The sequence below is a fragment of the Callorhinus ursinus genome, unplaced genomic scaffold (assembly GCF_003265705.2).
Source record: "Callorhinus ursinus isolate GAN/ISIS: 27379988/994484 unplaced genomic scaffold, GSC_fseal_2.0 scaffold68, whole genome shotgun sequence".
Classification (NCBI taxonomy): domain Eukaryota; kingdom Metazoa; phylum Chordata; class Mammalia; order Carnivora; family Otariidae; genus Callorhinus; species Callorhinus ursinus.
Window position 1 is genome coordinate 1,482,049 of NW_027397130.1, and position 16,950 is coordinate 1,498,998.

A 16,950-nucleotide genomic window follows, 5' to 3' on the forward strand; every position below is an offset into this window, starting at 1 on the left:
GCCACTCCCCACACCTGTCCCTTCCCCAGGCGGCCACACCTCCCGCGGGCTCCTTGAGGGGACCCACGCCCTGGAGGTCAGGCCTTTGCACGAGTGTGTGCATGCGCACGGGGGAGCATGCTCGCACGTACCCCTCCCCACGGCCCCACCAGCCCTGTCCTCTCTTCAGCAGGGCCCTGACCTCGGCGCCCCCTCTCCAGAGGCACCTCTGGAGGCCCCCTTCCGCCGATGGAGGGACAGCCCCTCCTCGTCTGCAGGGAGACATTGCCTGCGGCCTCTGTCTGACCCGAGGCCCTGGTGTGCTGGTCGGGCCTGGGCCTCACACAGCTCTGAGAGGCCGCCAGCGCAGGCCCCTGCGGGCCTCCGCCACCCCTACCCGACAGCATCTTCCCCCTAAGCTGCCCAGGCAGTGGAGGGCAGGAAAGAGGTGTGCGGGAGCTGGGCACCACCCCTCGGGACAGCGGTTCCTGCAGATCCTTCCACGGCAGCCAGAAAGGTCCTGGCCGCGGGGCTGGGTCTTCAGAGTGCTCACCCGGGCCCAGCACGTAACCTGCCTCTTGGCCATGCTCCTCCGGGAGCCTGAGAAGCAGGCTCACTCCCCCCCAGCCCCACGCCGCCGTGGCCTGAGACCTGGGGCGTAGGTGTGCCCAGGCTGGCCACCTTTACCCAGCGCCCCAGAAGCCCCCGGCCCCTCCCTGCCTCACCCTCCAGGATGCCCTGCACCCCAGACCCCAGCACGGCCCCAAGCCGGCACTTGCCTTTTTGGGCTCCATAGAAACGATGCTGCCCATAGAGAACATTGCTGTTTCCATGGTGATCCAAGTGGCTCATGGGTAGGAAGGTGGATGCCAGACTCCCCGAAAATCTGGGGTACCCTGGAGCTAGAGAAGCAAGGAGACTGGCTGCAGAGGCACCTCCAAGGCCCAGGCCCGCACCCGCCCTGACCCCAGGGAGGTGAGAGGCGGTGGGCGGCCCAGGGGCGACGCCCTGCGGAGCCTGGTGTATAGTCGGCCGGTGGGAAATCAACCCATCAATACATCATATTAACTCTGACTCGACTAACACCATCCCTCTGGTGCGGCACAAATTGAATTGCTGATGGGCTGGGAGAGGAGGATGGAGGGGGGTGCCTGTGGTTCCTCCCCAGCAGCGCTCGGCGACGCGGGAGCTCCAAGGCAGGGCAACTAAGAGGCTCTGGAGAGGCATCCTGGGAGGACGCACACACTGGACACGGGCTCAACTCCCAGCCAGGACGGCCAGGGCCAGACTCCACCTTGGCCTGCGCCGTCCAAGCTACTGGGCAGCCCCCGGGCTCGGGCAGCCCACGCCCTGGGGCTGGGCAGGAGGGCTGTGGCTGAGCCCCGTCTTGCTGGAGGCCGCCGGCCCCGCGGGCTCTCCACTGCCAGGGCCTCCTCCGTGCTCGGAGATCTACAGAGGGAGCTGGCCCCCAGCCCGGAGACCCTCCCTGGCACTTCTGAGTCATGCCAGGCAGGCCCTTCTCTGTCCCCCTGGGGCCTAAACTGTCCTCAGGGCCTGGCCCTGCCCAGCACAAGAATGCCAGCCACACCCTGCCCGCCCTGCCTTGGACCTTGGGGGCTTCAGCCACCTGGGACGCACACACTCACTGCCCCCAGAGAGATGAAGACAGACAGAAGTTAGCACGGCCTGGGAGGCCCAGCCCAGCCCCGGTGCCCTGGGCAGGCACAGGCGTGTCTGCTGGATGCCCAGAGCCACCAGCCGCCTTGAAGGCGGCCCTTCCCCGCCCTAACTCCCAACCTGGCCCAGCAGGGAGGGGTCGCCGGTGGGCTGGGGCGGGCAGGACACAGTCTTGCTCTAACACTTGCGCTTCGACCCAGCACTCTGAACTTTTTCTCCACGGAAAGCGTGCTCTATAGGAGTTTCTCTTGGGGACCCCACGATTGTCCCAAGAGCGACTGGCTCCTGGGAGGGAGCAACCATCCAGGGGCTTCCCCAGGGAGGAGCTGTGGCAGGGCCTGCAGACAGCCGTCCCGAGAGGGCAGGCCAGGCCAGGGCTCCAGGCGAGAACCTGTAGTAGCCACGCCGGGAGCCCCACGCCTGGGGACCAAGGGCAACAGCACCCCCTCTGAGTGCGTCACAGTGGAGTCCCTTCCGTCTCGCTCATTAACTGTTTTCCAGGGGTTCCATTTATGACCGAACCCCTCTGCTGCCCCAGTGGAACATTCCTTGTAACAGCTGGTGGCTGAGCCCTCCACGGAGTATCCTGTGGGAAACACCTCTCCAGAAGGGGCAGGGTCAGAGCTACAGGACCGACCTCCAGGTCCCCATGTCCTCGGGCCTGGGGCATCGGCTCATGGCCTGAGGTGGGCGTGCCGGGATGCCGAGGCTGCCGGGGCGGCGGCAGGGGGCGGGGGGGGGGGGGGCGGGGGGGGTCTGGGCTCTATCTCAGTGCTGGGGGCGGCTGCAGCTGCAGGTGCATGGTGGGGGGGCAGCCCGGAGCCCACCGTGAGCATCAGGGGCCCGGGAGGCCCCTCGCCAGGCCTGAGGCTAAGGGGGAGCTGTGCTACCATGGCGCAGGCGGTACCACTCAGCTCAGAGCCTGAGAATGGAGCTGCAGGAGCAGAGTTTGGACTGGAACACGGCCAGCATCGAACTCCGGGGGCACTCCGGGATCCCCCGGGAGCCGGGTCCCAGTCCACATGGGGTGGCCTTGCATTCCGATCCCAGTGGGCCCTGAGGCAGAGGCAGGCCACCCCCCCAGATCCTAATGATGCCGTTTGATGTTCTCTGGCCCAGGGGGTCCGAGGTGAAGCTGTCGAGTCCCCTCCCCAAGGAACCTTCTAGGCAGAACGTGTCTCGGGCCCCACAAGCTCGAAGCACCCCACTCCACCAGCCCCATCTGCAGGCTCCAGAAGTCCCTAGAGGTCTCCCTGCCTAGGGCTCACATCCCCAGCCTCCTCTGGGGGCTCGGGAAAGGTGCCAACCGCCGCCCTGGCCTGTCCCCTTCTAGCCCCTCCTGCTGAGGGCAGGGCTGGGTCCAGAGGCCTGGCCAACTGGCCTGGTTTGTGTGCGGAGACGCATCTGGAACAGCTGCTCCCTAGATTAAACTCAGCTCCTGGAAGCCTTGACAAAAGCTGAGAGCGGGCTGGGGACGGGAGCAGTGGGGCAGGGGGGCTGAGGCCTGTGTGCGCTGTACGGGGGGGTGGGGCAGTGGTGGGACGGGGGGGGGGGGTAGCTGAACCTCCACAGCTGTGCCCTTTTAATCGCCTGCTGTTAAATGTTTTACGGGCCTCGTTTTGGTAAACAGAAGTCTGTAAATTCCTCCTTCCCAGAACTCGTTTCCCGGGCGTGGACCCCCCCGTGACCCCTCGGGAGGTCCGGGCCTGCCGCCCACCCGCCCTCTTGGGGAGCAGGCGCTCAGCTGGCTGAGTGGTGAGCAATTTCCCGCGGCGCCCTGTGGGGGCAGCGTGAGGGTGCCGGCTGGGCGTGTCCCTCTCCTTCAGAGCCTGAGTGGGTGGCCGCCCGGGCCAGGGCGCAGGGGCCCCCCTCCCACCTCCAGCCTTCCCCTCGGAGACCCCGGGGGGGCGGAATTTGGGCTGGGGAGGCAGAGAAGGAAGAAGCAGCAGAAGGGGCATGGGCCGGGCCGAGGGGGCTGGAAGGGGTCCGGGGAGGGGCCTCTCAGCCCCGACATAGAAAAGTCCCCCAACATGATCATCCTCTCTGAACTGAAAAAAATAAAGCATGATTTTACAAACCAGAGCAGCTGTTCTGAGAGGGCATCAGCCGGGTCCTTGAAGGGGCTATGGTGGAGCGAACGTGGGGGCTGTGGTTGTCAGGAGGGCTCGAGGCGCAGGGAGCGGGGTGGGGCTGGACACCCAGGATCCCAGGACCAGAGCTCCTCAGCCCCACACTCCTGCAGGGGACAGCGGAGTCTGCGGGCCCCTCCCCCCACCCTCGTACCCCTAGGGGTTGGGGCTACTATGACCACCTTAAGGGACAGGTGCCAAATCTGTGTAAAGCAACGGCCCACGGCGGAGGGGCGGCAGCCCCAGACCCATCCCTGGGCCCCCACCACCCTCGAGGCCCCGGAGGGCCTTGATGAGCTCTGAGGGGGGGGCCCTAGGCCTCCGTGGGCATCTCACGGTGGACCCCCTCCATCCTGCCCCTGCTGCTGTGAGCGGCCAGGAGACTCAATCTAATCCCATGACAGAAGGGAGAAGAGGGGGGTACAAAGGGTCAAGGCCATCGCCTGACGGGTGTAACGAAGCAAAAAGGGTCAGGCGCCGGGTAAGAGCGGCACATACCAGGTCCCCGGGCTGCTGGGGAGCAAAGTTGACCACGTACCGTGATCCCTCCCGGGATCCCCTGGGTCTTCGCTGGCTGTCCGGGAAGGTCGGGGGTGCTGGTGGGAAGTGTGAGGAGTGGGCAGGAAGAGAGCGGGCAGCGGGGGACCCTCCCCAAGTAGGGGCTGCTCCAAAGGCAGGGTCTGAAGCACAGAGGGGATGGGAATACTTTATAGGGGCCACGGGCAGGAAGACAGGGGCCATGGAGCGGGGGGCTTCTCCCGACCCCGCAGGGAAGAGGTGGGTGCCTGGGAGGACCCAAGGCCTGCGGCAAGCCTCTGAACCAGAGAGGGACAGCCCCTGCACCCTGTGTCAGCCCTCCTCTTCCAGTGGGGTCCTCGGACCACCCCGCAGCACCTCCCCGCTGCCAGGTCTCCCTGCTCCACTTCCCCACCCGCCCCAGGCCAGACCTGGAAGCTCTGCTCCACCAAGGCTGGGAGGTGGCAACCCTCCTGACCCTGCCTCCCAGGGGCCACCCTCCTAGTCTCCCGGGAGGCCAGGTCTGGGGGCGTGGGGGTGTGTGGCCAGCCAATCGGAGGACCAGGACTCTCTGGGGGAGGCTGGGGGATCCCCAGCCGCCTTCCCCCCACCAGGGTCCTGCCTTTCTTCAACAGACGCCCCTGCCCCCCTGGCCACCTTGACCAACAGCACTGCTGTCTCCCTGGAGGGTGACACCCTCTCCTATCCTGAGGCTCCAGTTGCTGGTAAGTTCTCACCTACCATCGAGCCGAGCCGCCAGGAGGGTCCCGGCATCAGACCCTAAGGCAGCTCCCCACAACATGACCCCTGGGGGCGCGCTCTGAGGAACCCAAGTGCCCATCTGGCCAATCAGAGGCCCCATCTCCTTTGGGTCAGGCCCACTCTCAGGTTGGGGGTGCGTTCAGCAAGGGTCAGCTCCATCAGATGGAGCCCCAGCAGACCTCCCACCCCCACCCGCCTGCCGGCCCGCCCTGACAGATCCCACCCGGCCCCGGCACACTCCTGTCATCAGAACCCTGCTACACGTGCCCAGCTAGGGGTCCTGGCCCCATGCCTGACACTAACTGGATGCTCTCTCCCACGTGACACCCCTTTCAGGATGTCAATGGGTTTCAAGCGTGGCACGCAAGTCTACTAAATGACAGTGACTCCCCAGAATGCTGGGTTAAGAAGGTTTCTGAGGCTGCATCCACATGCAGCTTAGTGCTGGGACTGACTGATTAACTGGCATTGGCAGCCAGCCGGCAGCACGCGGGCCATCCCTGCTCTAGTATCTGAAGGGAATAACCTTGCAAGAGCCCCCTCCCCAGGTCCTCCCCGCGTCTGTCCAGAGGCTCCCTCACACTCAGTGGTCGGACCCGAGGGTGTCCAGCCTGGGCTTTCAGAGTGACACCCCTTCTCCGGGATGGAGTGGGCTTTGGAAGCTCAGCCCTCAGGAGTGCCCACGCCTCAGCCTCCCACAGCTGTGGGTCGGGGCCCCAAGTGTGGGCTCGAGGTGAGTCCGGTTTTATTCCGTCTGTCAAATTCCCGGTTCAGGTGCTCCACGCATACACACTGCCCCCCACTGCCCAAGGTGCAGGGCCTGGCAGCCCTGGTCTCTTCCCAGGCCCAGAGGGGTGCTAAGAGCCGGGGGAAGGTGCCAGGCTCCTGCAGGTGCCTCTGGAACAAAAGCGGCGGGCAGTCTGCCCGGGGATCCAGGCAGTTCGTGGACAGTCCCAGGCTCCTGGCACGTGCTCTGCAGGGAGGAGCGAGGCTCTGACTGCCCAGGACACAGATGCAGAGCTCCCTCAGAGGAGGGGCAGGGCCCGAGGCCTTGGGAGGGCTGGGGGCAGACCGGCGTGACCCCCAAAACCTTCACTGACATCCCACAGTACAACTCTGGGTGCTAGGGAGCCCCGCTCCAGGGGCGGCCACCTGCCGGCCATCGTGCCTGGAGGACCCTGGGTGTGTACGGACACGAGAACACCCCAACCCAGCCCCACATACAGTTGTGCCGGAGATAGGCCATCTGTCCGGGCAGTGACACGGGGACCTCTCTCCAGCCCAGATAGCGCTGTCCTCACACGTGCTCCCACGGCAAGTGTCAGCCCCGGAAGGTGCCAAGGCCCCTGGCCCAGCAGCGGACAGGGGCTATGGGGGACACGCCAGGACAGGGTGGTCGCCAGCGAACCTGCAGGGAGCCCTCCGCCTGTCACCGGCTGGCCAGTAGGCCATGCTCTGACTGTCACGCTGGGTCAGAAGGGCTCTTCTGGCAGGGCAGTGTGCAGATGGGGCAACGGAGGCTCGGAGGTGCTGTGGCTCTCCCAGCCCCTCAGGCACCGCTCTTGAGCAGTGAAGATGACCCTTGCAAGGGGCAGGGGCCTTGGGTCTGGTCCAGCACGGTCCTGACCCCTCCCCCGCCCCCCGTAGCTGCCTGGGCACGGGCAGAGGCCCACGCTGCAGGCACCCCGGCTTGGGTCCCTGCAGGAGCTAGGAAAGGGTTGGCACCTACTCCCGACACGAGGAAGGCGGACAGAGCCAGGGTTCGGGGGCACTTGGGGCTGCCGAGAGAAAGGGAGGAGTGGACAGCCTCCCAGTCAGGCTCTCTGGACTCAAAGCCCGCCACACACTTTCCCGAGCCTGTTTCCTCCCCTGTAAAATGGGTGAACAGCCGCCCACATACCACGGTGTTGCTCAGAGAAGTAAACAAGGCAAGTGCCATCCCTGGGCCAGGGTCAGCACAGAATGTCATTATCCTGAGCGCCACAGGTGTGCTCCTGGCCTGAGCTAGAGCCAGGGACTGGCCCTGGCCTCCCGACCTCGGGGCCACCTGTGGCCATAGGACCTGGAGGAGCGCCGGGCAGACTGGACCCGCAGAGTGGCCGGTGCCCGGGACTGGCCTCACAGGGATCAGGTTGGGACCTGTGTCCTCAGCAACCAATTACACAGGTCCTGACACATGGAGGAAGCCTGCCCGGGCACCAGGGTCAGGCCCACAGCTGGGGGGCAGACCGCAGGCTGGGACCCCGATGGGGACGTGGACCAGGGCAGGGGCAGCCAGGGGCGGAGGGCACCGGCAGGGGTCACGGAAGGCTGGCCGCACAAAGGCCCCAAGGAGGCTCTGGAGGGGGTCCGAGGTCCACAGGAGACGGGCCTCCCTCCTTTCCGTGTTGGGCCCCTCCCCACACTCTGTCCTCAGATCTCAGAGCAGCTAGCTCTCCCCACGAGCCACCTCCTTCCTTCCAGCACGGGCCAGGGTCAGGGAGGCCGGGCGGGGGCGCCGCAGATGGGGGGGTCATCAGTGGTTCTGTGGGGGCAGAGTCCCGGAGATGTGAGCCATCAGGGAAACTAAGGCCAGGAGAGAGGGCCAAGGAGCTGACAGGGCCTGGGGGGAGAGGCCGGGGCCCAGAGCAGAGACCCGCCTCAGGCAGCTCCTCTAGATGGTTCTGGAACACGAAGCCCCAGGCGGCAGCCTGGCCTCTAAGCTCACGCAGAGGTGGTAGATGTGGGGTGGCACCTCTGTGCCTCACACAGACACGCTCCAGGCTCCCACTCCCTCCCCAAAGTCTTCTGGGGGAGGCGACGGAAGGGGCCGAGAGGCGCCTGGCAGGGTGTGGGGAAACTGGGGGGCTGGGAGCAGCCCCGGGAGGCTGGCCCAGCCTGGGGGGGCAGTAGCCGCCTCTGGCAGAGAGGCCCCCTGTGCCTGCTGCCCCCCAAGGCTCCCCCTCCACCACGAGTGGCCCGGGCTGTGGTGAGCAGCAGCTAGGCACCCCCCAGCTGAGCCCCCAAGAACAGAATCCCCTTTCACCGGCCCTGTGGGTGGTCCCAGCCCAGCAGCTGGGGGTGGGGGTGGGGAGAGAGGGGCCAGGCTCCATGACAATGGGACCAGCTGTGCTGTGCCCCCCCACCCCCCCACCCCCGTCCCCCAGCCCCTGTGCCGACCCACCCAGGGCAGGCGGCCGGACACTGGCTCACCGCTGCCCTGGACCCGTTCGGCCGCCCACTCCCACCCTAAGCCTCAGAGGAGAACCTCCAGCTTCTGGCAGGACTCTTCATTTGGGCGAGCCTAGGAGGCCAGATGTTCCGGGGCGGCTCCTCCAGCTCCAGGGTGCCTCCCCTGCACCCCAGCTGCTCCACCAGGGAAGCAGGAAGCCTGGGCCCTTGCTCTGGCGGCTGCCCCCCAGATGGCGAGCTAGGTCCAGCAACGGAGAGGTGGGCAGTCCTGCCTGGAGTTGGGGGGATAGGCTCACCTGGGCCCCTCCCCTGACCCGGCCCCCACCTGCTGGCCTGTCCTGGTCTCCTGGCCCTTCAGGAGCCCAGCGCCGGCCAGCCCCAGGTCGGGGAGGGGGCGGTGAGCAGGCCTTGCTGGGCACCTGCCACCCTGCCCATCCCGGGGGCGGCGGAAGGAAGCAGGACGGGGTGAGAGCCAGATCTCCAAGCAGCCCGCCCAGGCAGCCCACCATGCCTGCCAGGCCCCACTCTCCGGCCGTGTCGCGTGCCCCCCGCCCGCCTCACCCCCCTTCCCTCCGAGCACACGCGGCAGAGAAACAGGCCCCGGCACGCGGGGAGCCAGTTGGCACCCCGTCAAACTAGCAGCCGGGCACGCGGCCAGGGCAGCCAGCCAGCAGGCACTGCCACTCGCTCTGGCCTCCACGCTCCAAGCTCACCGCGAGGCTGCCGGCACCACGTGGCCTGTCAGGGGGCGGGGAACCCCGCAGGAAGGAGATCCCGAGGCGGGCCGCTCAACGGAAGGCAGAGAAAGGGAGATGGCGAGGGGGTAAACCAAGGCACAGGCTGGGAGGGTGCATGCGGTTGCAGGGTCCCCGGGACACACACAAACACCAGCTACCCTCAGGTAGGACCTGGCAGGTCGGGGGGGGGGGCGTTGCTCTCCCCTTCAGAGCTGCTGCCCCTTCCCAGGCTCATCTTTGGCCTCGGGCAGGCCCTGCTCCCTACATGTCCGGTGCCCTGGAGGCTGCCTGGGTGCTCAGGAGGCCACACCCTCTTTTCCTCTGTCCTCTGTCCACCTGCCCTGGCCCACTGAGGCCCTCGCCCCGGCAGGCAGGCCCTCCCCCACCAGGCTGCGGGCATGTGGAGCCCGAGGAGGTGCAGGCGGTGTTTGGGGGCTGGTGGAGGGACAGATCACAGACAGAGCCAGTGTCTGGGCTGGCCTGAGGGGGAGAGACGTCCTCAGTGTGGCCTAGCCCTGACCCTCTTCCCACTCAGGCCACGGTGGAGGCAGGTAGGAAGCCTGCAGGCACACCCGCATGCACGCACGCGGGGGCTAGGGTGCCCCGCCCCCAGCCAGGTAGACTCTGCTGGTGCAGCCGTTGGCTCAGGGGAAGTGAGCGGTGGGAGGCCGTTGAGGGCGCTGTCTGCAGGCTGCCTCCCACCCCGCCCTCCCCGCAGCAGAACAGGGACACCTTCTCCCCGGGCCCCAGGGCAGGTGGCGCTGCCCACAAACCGCCCTTCATGCCGGTAAGGTCCCCAGGGGTGGGAAGGAGGGGAAGGGAATACGTGTCTCCTGAAGCAGAGCTGCTGCCCCAACCCTGGGCCACCCTGGCACGGAGGGGAAACTGAGTCAGCCAGCTGGGGCGCGCCGTGCACCTGTGCCTGGGCCCGGGTGGGGCAGTGGCCGTTATTCCGTTACTTCGTTATTTTGAGGTGGTCCCCATGGCTGCTGCAGGCCTCCCCCTGCCTGCTCCCCAACACTCGGCCGCGCTCCTCCCTCCCACAGACATCCTTCCCAGATGCTCCTGCCAGGGCCGGGAGCTTGCCTGGCGGACACAGAAGGCGGAAGGGCTGGAGGCCTTGGGGGCGGGGGGTGCAGAGTGCTGGGCCCACCCACAGCCGCCAGGCCTCGCGCCAGGGCCCAGCCCCCTCTGCCCCGGCTCTCCCCTGGGGAGGGCCCTGAGAGTGCAGGGGCAGGGAGCCAGGGGCGGCGGAGGTGAGCGCGGGCCAGGGCGCCGGCCCTGCCTGCCCGGGGCCTCGGGGCCGGCCCGGCCTCCCCTCCACCAGGAAAGAGAGCCGCTCCTTATCGCCTGCCCAACATGTGCACTCTGCACAGCGCTTAAAGCCCAGATTATTTTAACAACTGTCCCTCACTTGTCACCTGTCCTGTTTGGAAAACAGCCCCTTTCTTGTTGCACAAAGAGGCTTCTTTGGCCCTCCCGCAGCGCCGGGCGCTAATCTCCCTGCCTGGAACCCGGCGGCGGGCGCGGTGTGTGGGTGCGAGCTCCGCAAACACAGTGCTTGCCGCCCAGCAGTCACTGAGTTACGGCGGTGCCAGTGCCAGGAGCGGAGAGCCCTCCGTGCCTGCTGCCAAGTGCCATTACCTCTCGGCGCGCCAGCCAGCGCTGCCGGCCTTAACCCTTCCCGAGCCACGTGGACGCCAGCAACCGCGGGCCTGAACAGACAGCAGAGAGCTGGGGAAACTGCAGGGAGCCCCAGAGTCCCAGAGGGGCCTCTGGGGGCCTTCTAGCCGGCCGCTCCGCGAGGCCAGGGGCCTGGGAGGGACTCTGCTCTTGGCCAGGCCCCCAAGGTGGCAGCATGAGCATGCTGACAGCTCTCTCCTCCCCACCCCGCCCTCCAGCTGGCACATCTGGAGCCCATACCTCTCTGGGTCTGGGGAGGTGGGTGCAGCCCCAGGCAGAGGGTGCAGCCCGGCCCCGGCCCGCCCAGCTGGGTTCCACATTTCCTCGGCTCCCCCAGAGCTCTCCTGGCCCCACCTCCTTCCCTCCCTCTCTGCCCATCTGTGGTGCACATCTGGCTAGGACCACTGCCCGGTTCCCCCCCCTTTCCAACCAATTACCACCTCCCCCGTGGGGGCTTCCTCGGCAGGCCACAGCAGGGGAGCCCCTCTTCTGGCCCCCGCTGCGGACTTACCTTCATGGGAGTGGGAGAACCAGATCTGGGAGGTGGCGGGGTGGGAGGCACGGTAGGCCTGCTCCGAAGGGGCTGGGGCGGGGCCGCTGGGGTGCGCAGGGGCCGCTGAGCCCAGGCTGCCGGTGAGAAAGCTGCCCATGAAAGAGGAGGCTGGAGAGTTCCCCATCAGGCGGCTGCCGGCTGTGGGCACGGGGGGGGGGCAAGAGTGAGTGGGAGCAGGGCAGCCCCACCGGGAAGCCCTGCCCCAGGGCTGACTCTCTCGGGCCCCCAGCTCCCGGGGTTTCTGTCTTCAAATAGCCCAGACGCCCCCCGACAGGTGCACTCGGGGTCCGGTGCCCTCCGGTGACTGTCTGCACTCCTGCCGCCCCCCCCCCCCCCCCCCGGCAGCCAGATGCCAAGCCCTGGGCCTGTGGGGAGCAAGCTGCTCTGCGGGTGGGCCTTCTCTGCAGAGGCAGAGCCCCCGCCTCTCCCAGGCCACGGTCCCTCCACCAGCAGCCGACCTGCCAGACTGCTTTGCCCACACCTCCCGGAGAGCTCCAGTGTCAGTGGAGGCCCTGCCCCAGCCCTGCGGGCCCCGCAGCCTCTGCCCACCCGCCCGGGCAGCACCGGGGGGACCGGCCTCTCCCCACAGTGGGGTCCTCAACCTTCTCCCCCCGGTCCAACCGACTGACTCCTCAGCCCCGTCCCAGGTGAGCGAGACCGAAATGAAGGATGAGAGAAGCCTGAGGAGGAAGCTAGGCCCGCTTTTCACAGCCCCGGGGGCTCTTGAGGTTCCGGCCAGGCTGGCAGGCGGGCGCCCCGTCATCTGCCTCCCAGGACCCTCCGTGCTTCCGCTGGTACCGGCCTCGCGGCCCTCCGGGTCCACCTGCACCCCCGCCACTGTGTCCCCTCTCTGCCCAAGTCCAGCGGCCACCGCCAGGCTGAGCGAGCCTCCCTGGCTCTCCATGCCGACCGGGCATTTGCGTTCACAGACCGCTCTTCGAGGAGCGGCCCCCGGCGCCTGGCGTGTGGTTTAGGGCTGCACTGCACGGCCCCGCTCTGGCCGCACCTTGTCACCTCTGTTCCACGGGCAGTGAGCCTGGCTTGGGACCATCCCAGGGGACGGGGAGCAGGGACCTGGGGGCTCAACACTCCGTGGGGCTGGGTGTTGGGGCCCGGGGGGTTCGCGGGGGCTCTGGGGGTCCTGTCCAAGGTGAGTCAGGGCAGCTGTTTCCCAGCCTGGGAGGCAGGGGAAATTTGTGAATTTGTGATTCCTCACCCAGCCTGGCGTGGCCCTGGGAGCTTCCCAGACACGGGGTGACTCAGCACGGAGGAGGCAGGGCCCAGGGCAGGGGAGAGGGAGGGGCTGCCCCGGGGGGAACCCTGCCGGCCTCCCGCCCTGCCAGTGAGTGAATGGGACATTACGGAGGAAAGGGGCCTTTCCTGGGTGTAGGCCACGGAGGCAGGTCTGTGAGCGCCGGCAGGGGCACCGGACTACACGCTGACCTCTGTGGTGGGTGTCAGGCTGCACGGAGACCCTGAGCGGACCCAGGGGCAGGGGACGAAGGTGCCCAGGAGCCAGGGACTTCCCGGACTGCAGGGCTGGGACTGCCATGGGCCGCAGCCAGACCACAGGCGTCCAGCCCGGGGGGGGGGGGGGGGGGGACTCTGGGCTGGGAAGGGAAGTGTTGGCCTCCAGGGGCCGCGGGTGGAGGGGCAGGAGTGGGAGGGCAGCCCCTGCTGGGCTCGAGGGACCCTGGGGGGGGCCATGCCTGGGGGATGAGCAGGCCTTTTCCTGCCTCGCCCAGGCCAGGCCCGAGTCTCCCAGGGCTGCCCACCCCCGCACCCTCCCAGGGAAGTCCCTCCCGCCCTGTTCCTCCCGGGACAGTGGGAAGCAACCGAGTCCAAGAGTCGGGCCTGGATAAAGGATTTCTCCAGGAGCTCAGCCTGAGAAGCCCGCACCTTGAGCTCTCCCACACCGCGGGGGCGAGGCGGCGGGCCAGGCCCCAGGCTGGGCGGGAAAGGAAGCTCAGAGTCCCACCGGGCCCTCTGGCCCTCGGGCCCAGGGAAGCTGAGGCTTGGAGGTGGGTCCCACAGAGGGCTGCCCACTCCTGGTGCTCCTGCAGAGGCAGCAGGCAACCTCTGAAGACCCACCCCAAGGGTCACCCACGTGGGGCCAGGACAGACGGGGAGCGGGCCTGAGGCCCGGGGGGCTGTCCTAAGCTGAAACCTGGGTTGGGGAGGTCCCAGGACATCATGGCCCTCCCCTGGGAGACTTGTCCCGGCCTTGGGTGGAGACTCTCATGGGTGCCCTGTTCTGACACCATCCCAGAAGGGGGTCCCACTGCACGGGGTGGCGGGGGGAGCAGCTCAGCTCAGCCAGCCCCTGGTCTTGGCTCCACAGAGCAGGAGACACACCAGGGGCAGGCGGTGCTTCCTGCTGAGCCACAGCCCCCGAGCCTGGGGCCGACCTCCCCCACACAGCCTGTCTCCCGACCGAGGGGACCTTCTTGGGGACCCTCAGAGAGCTGGCTTCTCAGAGTCCAAGCAAGGGACCCATGCCCCCAGAGCGTGGGGAATGAATGGGGTGGGACAGCGTGCCAACCCAGCCCCTCCCCCACCCTCCGGGCCTCAGCGCCACCCCTGCCCCCCTGCTCTAACCCAGCTGCCCCCAGTGGTCCCTGGGCCTGGTGGGCTGGCTCAGACCGTCCACCTGGGGGTCTCTCTCCACTCTTTCCCTTTCATGTTGAAAACAAAAGAGCCTCATCATGCAAATATGATGTCTGCATCTTCACTGTAAAATGCACGCAAGGAAGGAAGCAGAGGTCCCTGGAAACCCCAGGCCCCAAGGGCACACCACAGTGCCCTAGGTGCACGCGCCCTCGCCCTGATGCAGCACCACAGGGACTTCCGCCGCCCCCCACTGTACACACAGACACCCCATGCCCTGAACCACTGGGAGAGACTCCCTCCTAAAACCCCAGTCCGCAGCGCCAGGTCCCAGGGGGGCTCCCACACCCCCTGACCCACAGGCCAGTCCCCCCGGCCTGGAACCTGCGCCGTGGGGCTCCACACTCCTTGCTTGGAAGGGTTCAATCTCTTCACTGCCACCCTGGCCTAGCAGCTTGGAAGCAGCTGAAGGTCCTGCAGGCCTTGTCAGGCGGGCTGCAGTGGTGGGTGGCGGGGAGTGGGCTGATGGCCCCTGGAGCCTCCCCTCCCCTACCTGGCTCTCACTGTCACCTCCACCTCCAAGGAGTCTGGAGATGGCAGCGTGCCTGGACAGCAGGGGCATGGGCAGATCTGGCTGCCACCTCCCAGCCCCTCCCGCCAACCAGTAGCCAGCCCCAGACAGAGCGTGAGCAGAGGTGGCCTGGGCCCCGGCCAGGGCTGGAGCCTCGTGGCCAAGTCTGGCCGGGAACTGGGCTGAAGGCTCCTTTCCTCTTGGCAGGGTCCTTGCCCACGGACTGCTGCGGTCACCAGCCCGGGAAGGGACAGTGGGAGCCCGGAGCAGCAGGGAAGGCCAGAGAGGTGCTTGGTTAGGATGCCCCTACCCCCAGCTGGGAGCCCGGATCCTGGAGCCATCCGCACCAGCCCCTCTCAGACCAGGGGCTCTACAGACCTCACACTAATTGCTTTCACGCAGTCCCGGACGGCAGGCCCACCCCACCATGGGGCATTGTTCGTCTGGACTCCACGGTCCCAGGTACCTCCACTGGGGTTTGAATGAGGCCCGTCCGCTCCGAGGCTGCCCCAGCCCCTCCAGCGTGCACGGTCCAGCTGGCCACTCCCCCGGGGCTCTCAGTCCATTCTCAGCACAGATATGGCACATATGTAGGATGGCTTCAGGAAAGGGGCCTGGACGTGGTGTGAGGTGTTCGCAGGGCCAGAGGCAGGCCATTCTGTGCTGCACATTCTGTACGGCACCCGGGCCTGACCATCCAAGCTGGGGTTTGCAGCCCCAGACACAGGGCTCCCGTCCCAGCTCCAGCACTGCCCGAGCTCTGCCTAGTACCCCATGGACGCCTGGCCTGGGCACCGGGCTGGCTGAGAAAACTGCTCCAGGGGCCAGCATGCCCGGGAGGGCTGCCTGACAACCCCCCAGCGGCCTGGCTCCTCAGGCCCAGCCTCGACCCCGAACCCCATCTGACCCCACGCCCCAAGGCCCAGACAACCTGGACTGGGAAACAGGCCGTCCCTGGCCCCTGGCTGTGGTGGCCGCTTCCCTCCTAACTGCCCCAGCCGGATGGAGCCGGGCTGGAATGCCCTGAGCTCCCTGAGACTCTCGAGTGACTGCTGAGCCCGGCCTTCGCCCACAGGCTTCTGTGCAGAGAGGCTAGTGGCAAGCAGGCAGCACCAAGCTGCGTCGGCCCCGGCAGAGGTGGCCCCATGTGGCCAGGCAAAACTGAGGACAGCTGGGTCTTCCGCTGCCGACCTGTCTGCCAGGCCTACCTGCCACGGCCCAGAGCACAGGGGGGGCCGGGAGGAGCCCCCAGTCTAGGGGCCACTGAGACTGACCGGCAGCAACACGGGTGGCCCTGGGCCATGCACCCCGAGTTTGGGATGCCAGTACACCCCAGGTGGCCAGGTGCCCACAGTGCCCCTGCACCCCCTCTCTATCCAGCCCCCACCTCCACACCAGGCCATCCTGTGGTGGGGGCACCAGGAAGCCTGTCTCCTCATTGTGACCCCAGGCTGAGGGTGGAGGGAGCAGAAGGTGGGGAAAGATGGGCAGACGGAGGGCCTCAGAGAGCTGGGCAGAATGAGCGTTTGCTTTGCCTTGAGTTGAGCCACAGGGACAGCGTCCTCCCTTCCCGGAAACCAGGATGTGTTGTGAAGAAAAGGCCAAGACGGTTGCAGCCGTTCCTGAGGGGCAAGCCCCTCTGGGGCTCTCAGGGCTCCCGTGGCTTCCCGAAGCCCGGGTGACCAGCTATTGGCCCAGGACTCGCTGGCTCCGCACCCACCAGCTCCAGTCCTCCCGCGCATACCTGCTTGGGCTCCCCACGTCCCCCAGGCCCTGCAGGGCTCACCTGGGCGTCGGGGACACCCGACTCCCCTGGGGGCGCCCCTGGGTCTCCCCCAGCACACCAGAGGCAGCTGAGACACTGGAGGGACGGGAGGCCTGCTCAGAGGACCAAAGTGCCCCTCCTGCGCCGAGTCAGGCCTAGAGGGGGCTGTGGAAAAGAGGCGGCAGGAAGGATGCGCAGCCCACTGCCTGGACCAGACCACAGCCCTCTCGTTCCAGGACAGGGAGCAAGGAAGGAGAGCGTCCAGCTGGTGTCCAGCCTTAGTCCTGCATGGATGACGAAGCAGAGGCCTCGGTCCAGCCTGCTGGAAAGCAGGGAGGGAGGGGGACAGGGATGGGGAGACCAGGCCCTGGAGGGAGGGCTCGCTCTGGGACTGCCCCCACCAGGAAGCCCAAAGTGCCACAACACGGACGTCGGAGGCTGTGCCACACTGCGGCCCACAGGGCCTGCTCTGGGTGTACTCGAATCTGGAGGCTCCATTCCCAGATCCCCCCCCCAGGAACGGTCCCGGCTGGGCTGGAACCCACCACTGGCCCAGGCACGAGATGATGGTGCGCACACACATGCACGCACAAGCGTGGGGGCAGAGGGGCAGCAGAGTGACCGTGTGTGGGCATGTGTGCGGGGTGTCTGGGCGTGGCACACGTGGCTGTGGGTGTATGTGCTGGTGCGGGCTCAGTACGAGCTCTGGATATGGGTGTGGACACGTGACCCTGAGCGAGTGCGCGGCGGTGTTCTTGTGTAAGCCGCCTCTAAGACCCGCTTCCCAGGGTCAGACTCCC

At 67.3% G+C, this 16,950-nt stretch overlaps 1 protein-coding gene across 2 annotated transcripts in view; it reads right to left on the reverse strand.

Moving 5' to 3' along the window:
- The window catches only part of BAHCC1 (BAH domain and coiled-coil containing 1), a 58,767-nt gene that overhangs the window by 24,227 nt on the left and 17,590 nt on the right, over window positions 1–16,950 (reverse strand). For both annotated transcript variants that reach the window (XM_073886103.1, XM_073886102.1), the window contains exons 2-3: window positions 11,166–11,345; window positions 759–881 (exon numbers count right to left, since the gene is read on the reverse strand). In XM_073886103.1, coding sequence (XP_073742204.1) covers window positions 759–881; window positions 11,166–11,345 — 303 coding nt within the window. The remainder of the gene's footprint in view (window positions 1–758; window positions 882–11,165; window positions 11,346–16,950) is intronic.